The sequence below is a fragment of the Mercurialis annua genome, linkage group LG5 (genome assembly GCF_937616625.2).
Source record: "Mercurialis annua linkage group LG5, ddMerAnnu1.2, whole genome shotgun sequence".
NCBI classification, from domain to species: Eukaryota; Viridiplantae; Streptophyta; class Magnoliopsida; order Malpighiales; family Euphorbiaceae; genus Mercurialis; species Mercurialis annua.
In genome coordinates this window covers 12268723-12280277 of record NC_065574.1, presented here as the reverse complement: position 1 = coordinate 12280277, position 11555 = coordinate 12268723, and the positions used below count along the sequence as shown (strand labels likewise).

At 29.1% G+C, this 11555-nt stretch overlaps 1 protein-coding gene and 1 pseudogene across 1 annotated transcript; one reads left to right on the top strand and one right to left on the bottom strand.

Annotated features, from left to right (window-relative positions):
* Nucleotides 1-4460: 4460 nt before the first annotated feature.
* Nucleotides 4461-5850, top strand: LOC126681483 (uncharacterized; annotated as a pseudogene).
* Nucleotides 5851-7681: 1831 nt separating this feature from the next.
* LOC126680554 (uncharacterized) lies at nt 7682-9332 on the bottom strand. Its single transcript, XM_050375690.2, has 2 exons — nt 9196-9332; nt 7682-8948 (listed from the first exon to the last, which is right to left on the bottom strand). The coding sequence occupies exon 2, from the start codon at nt 8924-8926 to the stop codon at nt 7910-7912; it is 1017 nt and encodes a 338-aa protein (XP_050231647.1). The 5' UTR covers nt 8927-8948; nt 9196-9332; the 3' UTR covers nt 7682-7909.
* Between the last annotated feature and the right edge of the window lie 2223 nt (nt 9333-11555).

The window sequence follows — 11555 nt, the reverse complement described above, 5'->3', positions numbered from 1 at the left end:
TAAACGCTCCCCCCTTTCCGAATTATTAAAAAAAATTATTCTTTTAAGATGTGACATGTGACGTGATTATTTATCACTAAGAATTGATGAAACCCGCACCATTTTGAATTAAATATATTAATCAATTATTAATGAAAAAAGGACATGTATGCTCCCAAATGGTTAGGCAAAGATCACCAATAAGGTTCGCAAAGGTGTTTTAAGACTATTGATGTTTTTAAAAAGGCCCAATTTGGCCCTCACACTAAACACCATTTTTGAAGCTTACCGTTTTATGTTGACATGGAATTGATCGTTATTTTAGTTTTAAGGAAAAAAGATGATCACATATACTTTTAGCATTTGGTCCGAAAATCAACTATGCCTTTCAAGATTCAAAAATGTGCCAAAATCAACTATGCCTTCCAACATCAAATGCCATTTTAGTAATTAACAATATTTTCAATGTTTTAACTATTAATTAATTTTAATTTTAATTAGGCAAAGATCACCAATAAGATTCGAAAAGAATGAATCTATAAATAATTTTAATTAATTTTAATCTAACTTATATTAATTAATTTTCAATGTAAATTTAATTTAATTTTTATATCTTATTTTTTAGTAATTAACAATATTTTCATTATTATAATGTTTTAACTATTTTTAGTAAAAAATAATTAATGATTGTCTAACTCTAATTATAATTAATTATTAATTTGGTTTTCATCCTTCACCCATCAATAATTTTCAGGTTAGATTACCCTAATTGTTTTTAGTAATTAGTTATTTTAATTTTTCATTCAATTTTTTTTTAATTTTTGAATTATTTAAATCAAACCAAAAGCCGAAAACCATATATTTATAAATATAAAAATTGAATCAAGCCATGTTATCTCAATAATTGAACCACTTTTACAATTTTAATATATATCAAATAATATTTTACTAATTTTATTTGCGATATAATTAATGGATCCGGATGTGTGATGTGCGTCTCGGGTCTTGAAAAGTGGACAAAAAGAAGAGAATCGGAAACAGCGGGTCTGAAACTCCAGATCCGCTCTGAAGCTCTAGTCAGTAAGAATCTATTCGAATAACAGAGTATGGTTGTTTAGATATTTTTCGTCCCTTTGGGCATGTGGCCTTGTGTTTTTTTATAGTGTTCACAGCGTGTCCATCTTTCTTATCCGATGTGGGATTTTTATGACTTAGCGCTTTGCTTCCTTTATTTATGTTTATTCTATCGTTTTTGTGTTTTTTCCATCAATAATAAATGATTATTAATTAATATAAATTAAAATATTATTAAAATTAAATTAATTACTATGTAAAGTTTTGGAAAGGTGCATAAACATACTAAATTTAAAATTGCTTATAATTATAATTAGGCAATTAATTTAGATTAATATTTAATTATTAAATATAATTAAAATATTATAATATCTTTGTTAAATAAGATACTATTAACTACTAAAATTAAAGATATGATTAAAGTTATTGGTTATATTTATGTTTTGATTAAAAAGTAATTATAATAATTTTAGATTAATCATATATTATTTAGTATTTATGTTGAGAGAATGATTTTCACATTTTTAATTTAGATAAATTATTTAGATGATCCAAATAAATAAAATCTTGAATTTTATATAAATTTGTCTTTTGGCATTTGATGTAAAGTTGAGGGAGTAAAAATGATCCTTAATTCTAATTATTTTGGCATTTTTTTGGAATTTGAGGGCATAATTAGTCCTTGCGGAAAATGTTAGGGGAGTACATAATTTTTTTTTTCCTCAAACGAAAGCAAAGATTGATTCCAGATCAGTACAAAACGGATCATATTATTTAAAACGTTGGTAGTCTTAATTCACCTTTACGAACCATAAAAATACAGGTGATCCTAAGTTTAAAAGTTGGAAGCATATTTGAGCTTTTCCGATTTAAATGGCAATTCGCCCTCTCAACTTGTAAGTAATGGACAATTAATATATAAATTAATTTTATGAACAAATTAGTCACGAATTTGGTAATTATGGGCAGTTAACTCCATTTCGAAAAATTAGTTTGCAAGTTGAGGGGGCAAATTACCAATTTAAGTCAGATTGTCCATAATTAATAAGTTCGTGACTAATTTTCCCACCAAATTAATTTATATGTTAATTGTCCATTGCTTACAAGTTGAAGGGGCAAATTTACCACTTAAGTCAGATTTTTTCTATTATTAAGTAATTTGGCTTCCATTAAATTGTAGCTATAATAATAATATGCACGTGTCACACTTTAAAGTAACAGTTTAAATTTCTGCATAGTGTACTCAACTCATCGAAGATTTTTTTGCGATGATGATAAGCTATTTACATATAATTAAAATGACAATACTAATGAACTGTAGTTTAAATGGTATAAACGCTGGACATCAAACTGTCAAGGGCGTGGGTCAAATCATCCCACAAGCGCTTTCCCTCCTCGATTATCAAAAAATAATAATTAAAATGACAATATAATAACAATTAAAATTTTATATTGGTCTCGTTAGAAGTAATTTAAAAATGTCTAAAAGCACTTCCTTAATATAGTGTTTATATAAAATTGAAAATACTGATTTTAATAAAATAAAATTGCAATAGCAAAACTATAAATCGATAACAATAAAGAAGTCGCCAATAAAGTATATATCAAATGATATAAACGCTGGATAACAAACTGCTAGGTCATAGTATTTTAAATTCAAACTAATAGTGTCATTAACTTCCAATTTAACTGATTGAACTAGCTTAACTATATATATATAATAATAAAATTTTATATTTTATATTTTAATATATGTATAATATTTTAACTAGCAAATAAAATTAATAAGTACGTTTTATCTAGAAAGTAAGAAATCGGCGATATTAATATTTTAATTGGTTCAATAATTTTTGTAGTATTTTTCAATTTAAAGAGGTCGAATCATATTTTCTAAAAAATAAATTATATTGATTTTTGTTTTTCAGTCAGACTGGTTGATTTTGATAGTGAGATTTTGTTACTAAAAACACCGGCTAAGCGATTCATACATGTCATTTAGAGTTTAATATAGAGCTTAAAAAATCAAATGGTTTAAAAATATAATTTTAAATTTAAAAACTCCAAATGTTGAAAAAAAATCGAAAGCTAAAAATTATGGTTTTGTACCAAAAAAACAAAAGTCAATAAAAAATTATCAGCTGTTCTTGAGGACCCAAAGTCTGTTCCAATTAAAAAAATTAAATTTTTTTGTTAACTTCTTTAAAATTGTAATTTTTTCAAAATGGTTATTTGTTATATATACAAAATTTGAGGGTTAATTTGTTATATTAAATTTAAAAATAAAAGGGTTAAATTGTTTGTTTTAATTATTAGGTGTTAATTTAAATGTTAAGAAAAAAACTGGATCATTTTAAATTTTTTGCAATCAAAAATTACATAGGGTAAAAAAAATCACCATAAAAATCGGACAGTGTGTCTCACTCTCTTGGATGAGAGTGGGGGGACGTTTTTTTAATACGATTTTACCAAATTCAAGATAAAAGTGATTTGTTTTTAATTTGGACGTTTTTGATATTTCGTAATAAGTTGATGGAGTAAAGTGATTCTTTATACAAATATTTTTGGAGTGAAAGGACACTTTAGAATAAACTACTGAGGAAAAAGAGGAGTCAAATAGAATAGTACTACGTCACAGTAATTTACTGGTAAAATTAAAGCAAACCACAAAAAAGGTGACCAATGTCGTACACTTATTTGACAAAAAAAAACGTCGTACACTTATAAAAGAAAGAAAGAAAATTACTATAAAATACAGGTAATATTTATGCTACAGATTGATGTTTTCAAGCTTTGTTCTCTTTTTAAAATCGAATCGGCGGCTGAATCAATATCCTACACTTCAATATTCAAAGAATTAAGCCGGTTAAATAAAAAAATAAATTATATACTTTCTCCGTATTAATAGAGTTATCCACTTTAAAAAACTTTTTTATTCCAAAACTTTTGTTCATTTTTAAAAAATAACTTTTACACTTATTTTTTATATTATCCCTATTTAAAATCTAATAATGAGGAAATTGAAAATAAATTGTAAGTGAACTCTATATTAAATAGGGATGTAACAAAAAAAATAAAGAAATTTTTTAAAAATTCATAAACTATAATATCTTTTATCAAATTGTGTGATAACGGTAAAATATACTCTATTAGAATGGAGAGAGTATATATTTTTAAAATAATTATTTTAAAATTTTAAAATATATTAAAAAATTAGTAAATAGATCACACTCTCTAATAAATAATCAAAGGACCAACGGTTTAACCAATTCAATAATTTTTAATTTTGCTCTTTTTTCTAATTAAAAAAATTAAAATGTATTCCAGTTTTAAAAATAATCAAAATGAAGTTACCTTATATTATGGATCAAACCGGTTAAATTAATCGAATATAATCGACTCTTAAAATAATGGCTAAGTTGAGGATCTGTTTGGAAATTGAACTGTTTCAACTTTTCAAATTCATATAATTTTTCTTGACCATGTAAATAATAGTGATCAGAGTTCGCAGCAGAAGCGTGGAGGGCCCATAAGCCTCAGGTCCCTGGATCGAAACCAGGCTTTGATAGTCTTTTTCTTTTTTCTGCTTTTTTTCCCACTCTATTTCTAAAACGACATGCGTTTGTGTTAGTTAATCCTATTATATAATCCTAAATTTCCACCGAGTTAAGCTAACTATTAACTTGAACTCCAATGTAATTATTTATACAAGAAAATGTAATCCTAACCTGTAATTTATCATTTGTTATCATTGAACTTTTAGAATTTGTAATTGATCACTTGTAGTGTCCGAAACCGTACACGTTGATTGAATCGAGTGTCCGTGCTCCCTAGCTTGTATGCATAAACACTGACACATAGTTATTCAGCTTCTTACAAATGTCATTCTTTTTACCTATTTTATAGGACCGTTTTTCCCACACAATATCATTAGCTAACGCATTATTAGTTTGTTGCACGAATAACATGGCCCTATAGTTGTGTTGCATAATTTTCCATTGTATAGGCTAAACTGCAAGGCCACAAAAGTTTATCAATATAATCAGCAAGTTCAGGCTGCTAAAATTTATCCTATTGCTGCATCAATTGTTCCTTTCTCTTTAAGTAATCAAGAAAATTCTGAAAGAAGTATCGCGTTCTTCGTCTTTGAAAATAATCTGAACTTTAGTGTTGCTCGTTCTCCGTCCTATCACGTTATGATCGATGCAATAGAAAAATGTGGTGCAGGATTTACAGGTCCTTCAGCAGAATTCTTAAAGACTAGTATATGGTTGGAAAGGATTTAGTATGAAATGAGCTAGCAATTGAAAGATATCGAGGAAGACTCGGCTACCACAGGTTGTAGTACTAGCATCATTGCTAACACATGGACTGACAACAAATCTCGAGCTCTAGTTAACATTTTTTGTTTCCTCGCCCTCGAGAACCCTCTTTCACAAGTCTGTAGATGCATCATCGTACTTTACGAATACCAAGTGCCTCGCGGATTTATTTGATTCTGTTATCCAAGACTTTGGTGCTGAAAATGTTGTGCAGATAATTATGGATAGTAGTTTCAATTATACTGGTATTGGCAGCCATATTTTGCAGAACTATAGAACCATTTTTGTATCTCCTTGTGCTTCTCAATGTATAAACTTAATCTAGGAGGAGTTCGCTAAGATAGATCGTGCGAACAGACGTATCTTACAAGCGCAGACACTGTCGAAGTTTATATACAACAATTCCTTGATGCTTGATCTGATAGCCATGCATTACTTACTGTCTTTTATCTGGCTGCATTTTACTGGATTATGCTGATTCGAGATGGATATTTGGATAATTTATATATGAGTTTTTGGTCTCTTGACAACTATAGATGAACCCCTTGTGTGTGCTCGCGCACGAAAGGCCAGTTACAGAACAGTTTATGTTCTTTGCCTAGATGAAAGCAAATAGGTGGTCTTTTCTGTCAAAACTTCAACGTTGCTTAAGATGGTCTTTAGAGTTCTTTTTTTTGTTCTTATATGTGCACAATTGCAACTTTTGGACTGAGAATTAGAATCCCTGTTTTTACAAATCTCATAATCCGAAAATATCTAGTTGTTTAGACTTTTATAGATTGAGTTTTGATATGTTTCTTGCAAAACTTCATAGTAGTTTCCTGGATAAATTTCAATTATCGGCCTCAATTATCCTTCGAGTTTGTGGCCAGAATTTATGCTCAAGTGCCAAGTTTTGTTTGTACCGTTTATATGCCGGTCTTAAAAACTTACTGCGGACTTGTTGCAGGGCTTTGGTGGGAACAATTTGTCGACTCTGCGCCAGTGTTGCAACCAGTTGCCATCAGAATCCTGAGTCAACTTTGTAGCACTTTTACGTTTGAAAGACACTGGAATACATTCAGCAAATAATTCACTCTGAAAACGCAATAAGATCGATAAAGAAACCTTTAATGACCTTGTGTATATAAATTACAATCTCAAGTTGACGAGACAAATGAGATCAAAATCTTCGGAAATGGATCCGATCCAATTTGATGACATCGGTATGACCTCCGAATCGAGGGTAGAGGAGACTGAGAACCTTAGCGCAACTCAGCAGCTTGATAGATTTGGTTCTGCTTTGGATGGGAGTGATTTGAATACAAGACAGTTTAATGCTGCCATCTTTGGTGCAAGTGACCCCTTATTTGGTATTTGATCTTGTTTAGTCTAACGCCCATGTGTACATAGTTTTTACAGAAATTGATTGCAAGTTTTTCATTAGAATGTTAGCTTTTGACTTGCAAGTTACCATCTATGTAGTACGGAAACAAAACGCTGTCATGAGAAATACCAAAAATGGAAAAATAAAACAATTTTCTCGACGGTGATATATGTTGTATATGTAAATTTGAAAATAAGTTATATATATGATCAGTATATAGTAGAATTAGATTAGAATTAACTGTTGCTTTTATGTAAACAAACCTGCGATCGTTCTAAATAAACATACGTCTAAGAAGCATGGAAACTTTGATAAAGTTTTGTGTCCCAAACGTTTCGGAAACCGAAACTCTTGAAAACTCATAAGAAAACATTTTTAAAATGACATATTTAAACCCATTTAATTATTTAAATAATTTATAAATTATTTAATTTAAAACTAAAAGAATTATTACTATATTTTGAGATAAATACAATTGTAATTATATAATATAAAAAATAAATAAGAATGAAGGATTTAATAACATTTAAATTTTAAAATAAATAAATTTAATTAAAACTAGTTAATCGTGTTTGAATGTGTTTAAACGGGTTAGACGAGTATAACCCATTTAGAAACGAAATTAATCGTGTCATAAACGGGTTGACCCAATTATGATCAAATTCTGTTTACATCAAATACAAATCCGTTTAACTACGTGTTATGTCTGAAATTGCCAGGTCTAGTGTATATGTATGCTTGATAGTTATGATGACTATTGTCTATGCAGGACTGATTGGAATGGCACTTTCTTATGGTCTTTCCTTAAACATGTTTTTGGTTGTCTCAATTCAAATCAGTGCACCATAGCAAATTACATCATTTCCGTCGAAAGGCTTAACCAATACAAGCATATCCTAAGAGAAGCCCCTGAGGTGATAGAAGATAACTGTCCCCCGTCCTATTGGCCAACAACGGGTAACCCGGAGATATGTGATTTGTAGGTAAGTAACTAAGTATACAACGAGTACCATTCTTAAAAGCACCATATGTTTTTATGAAAGTTGAGAAGCTGTCATTGTTAACACAAATTATTTTCAACACAAATACCTATTTTGAGGGCAAGGACAGAAGACCGGAGACTATTACAGAAAGAAATAACAGCAGGCAGGGAAGAGCATTACCAAAATTCTCATGCATCAGCTCCTTCTCCGGGAGATATTATTTGCTGCTGGAATTCTGCATCAACTTTCCTCAAAAACTGATCCCATCCACTCCCTGGACTAGTATCGATATAATCCAGCGGTACTGCTGTTTTTAGACCTGGCCGAATACCACATCGGCTCTCAACAACTCTAAAGTCCACGCTCGCCTCTTCTCGTCTCACATTCTGCTCCAGTTCCTCCCATGTAAAAAGCAATGGAAGCGTAAACGCACCCCAAGGATTAAAATCCATAATCCTGACACGCTCATCCTTCGTGACATAAACATCAAATGTGTAATTCTCTGATTCAAATTTCATTCTCACAAAATCAAAAAAGAAATCTTCGATCAACATTTGAAGATCAACTTTATTCTCAACAAGAACCGGATAAAATGTGGTGACTTCACGCTGAGATATACCAACAAGCTGATGACCCGATACAAAGCATCGAAATTCCATTTCAGGCTTCAAAGACGAATACCATTTCCGAAGTGAAAGAAAGAAACTTGACGGTCTTGACAAGGTTTTATCGCTGCAGGAATCATAAGCATGACATAAATCATGAACCAACGAGTCAGATGACCGCAACAATAGCACAATCTCACTAAACGAAGTGCACCGGAGGGTCCCAGATGAGCTAATCCAAGCCGAGTCTTTCGGGGAACTCCAGTTCAGTTTAGGAAAAACAGCACCTCCAAGGGTTTCAATCGATTCCTTAACCTTCAATTCAAGTTCCGGAAAAGAAGGAGGCGGCAGAGGCTTCTCCGCTTCATCACCGGAACCTTCCGACACTTGATAATCTTCTTCATCAATTGGATTATGAACTCTACTAGGGAAAGCATCTTCATTAGAAACAGACAAGGGTAGGACAAAGGGCCCCGAATCATCAAGAAGATACTCGACGAAAGACTCGGGAAGTTCATGAATTATAGTTTTGATTGAAACAGACTTGAATTTGGGGTACCATTGTTGAATCTGGCATCTGTTAACTTCTGCTTCTTTCATTGTTGCTATAGTCAATAATTACCTAGTATAAAGTAGTTATTACTTAGCAACTGCATAACATTAAATCAGGACCAAGACTCAACAAAGCAATTAAGGATTGTAAAATTAAGAAAAGGGTAGCTAATATATGTGTTAAACAGTGTTGTAAGTAAATAAAGAGAAATTTTGCTTCATTGAGGCAAATCATCGAACACCGTGTGAACAATTAACTAAAACCTAATCTCAAAGGGGAAAACAGAAAGAAAGAAACGGGTTCATAGAGAACTCACTGTTTAGGAAAACGGTAATGGTGGCTAAAAGCTTCAGCGGCTGTGCACGGTGGTCCGTGGCGGTGTTGTTCCTCGTCTCAATCTTTTTACACCGTCAGTTTTCTTCTGAAAAAAGGTTCATCCTCCATCTTTTTTAATTTTCTATTTATACTCTCGCTTTTTAAAATTTTTAATTTATTTTTTAATTTTGACTTTAAATTGTATTCATTTATTCAAATTGGAATAATTTTTTTTTTAATATATGGTGTATATTATTTTATATTATTTTAATTTGTATTTTTATTATTAATAAATTCCAATAATAAAGCAATATGAGAAATTTATTAGACTCTTGTTTTACTCTAATTTAAACAAATAAGTATAATTGATATAAAAATTAAAACATGAGGTAAAATTAAAGATTTTAAAAAGTAAGTCTATAGAACAAAGGGTAAAATATTTTATATTATTAAGCCTTGGAAAAATGTATTTGTATATCCAAAATAATACTAGTATATTAACTAAAATATTTTACTAGTTCAACTCAATAGTTTAATAATTGGTTTCAATTATACCCAAAGTACTGATGAACACAAATGGATCTAATTGATAACTTTTTTTTTTTTATAAATTTTATTTATTTGATTTATTTCTAAAATAAATTAGTTCAAAATTGACTAAAAATATTTACAAATAATCTATAAAATATATTAGACTTTAAGTAAACTTTTATAAATTTTTGATACTATTCTAATTTCTCACGATCAGAGACGAGATAAGATAGACACAGGTAGTGCCTGAGTCTTACCTCAAAAAATAAAATAAAAAATTACTTAAAAAATCCTAAAAATAAATAAATTATATGAAAATGTTTCATCTTAAATATCTAATAGTTATATTTTATGGTGTATATTTTTATGGGTTAATTCTATATAAAATCACCACCTTTACACGTTTTTTCATTTTAATCACATACTTTAAAAAGTGTCAAATAAAATCACCAACTTTCATTTTTTTGCAAATCTATCAAATGTGAAAATTCGGTGTATTTTAATTGACTCGACAACCGGAATCAACAAGAAAAGAGTAAGAGGAATGCATTTTGAGTGTTAATAGAGCATTAATCAAATTAAAACATTTATTTGGAAGGAAAAAGACATCAAAATTTACTCATCGATGAAAAATTTGCAAAAAAATGATAGGTGGTGATTTTATTTGACACTTTTTAAAAAACATGATTAAAATGAAAAAACGTGTAAAGATGGTGATTTTATATGAAATTAATCCTATTTTTATGGTGTTGTGCTTAACTTTTTTTGAGTTAGTTATTATTACGCACATGGGTATAGGTCCAAAATATCATATTTTTTCCTACAAGGAAACTCAAATGTAAGGGAAAAATAATTTTTTTTTAAAAAAAACTCATGAGTAAAAAATAGTTTAGAAAATCTTCATGAAGTTAATACTTTTCTCCGTTTAAAATTAATAGACACTATTTCAAGTTTATTTGTATTAAATTATAGGCACTAAATATTTACTTTATTGAACAATTGTCAAATATACTCTTGTTAATTATAGGGAATATCTTGAAAAGATAACAAAAATAAATAAAAATTAAGAATTACTACTATATTAAATAATGGCAAATGTGATATTTTTTCATATACTAGCTCTTTTATCTAGAGAATTTAAATTTTTTTAATATTCGTATTTGTTCTAAATTGCCTATCAATTTTAGAAGGAGAAATATAATACTCCTTCCATTCTGAAATAGTTGTCGCTTTAGCCATTTTCACACAAATTAAGAAATCAACAAATATGTTTAAAATTGTAAGTATTTTTATTAAATTAGCCTTTCTTAAAACTTGTTAATATTAATTAGTATGACTTTTTATTTATATTTTTGTATTTTTTCAATGAATTGATGAGGGATATATATGGAAAAATAGCAATAAAATGCTTTTTTGGTATTCTAAAATGACAAGTATTATGGAACAAAAAAATCTCCTTAAAGTGACAACTATTTCAGAATAGAGGGAGTAGTATATTTTTAATTAAATTGTGCCTTACCTGAAATTCTAACTTGGCTTTATCACTGCACACGGTTATAATTTAACACAAGTTTTACTAGAAATGTTTAAGAAAGGTCATATGTTTATGATATATTCACATTTATTATGTTTTATTAAAAGAACAATGTAATCAAATTTTGTACATTATAATGAATATAATTCCTAATAATTTTAATAGTTTTTAAAAGAAATGACTTGTGATGTTTAAAAAAAATACTACTGGTACGGTTGTTATTAAGATAAATTAATAGTTACATAGTCAAATATGAATAAACTGGAAAATAACAACTGGTTAACTACTCATTCATG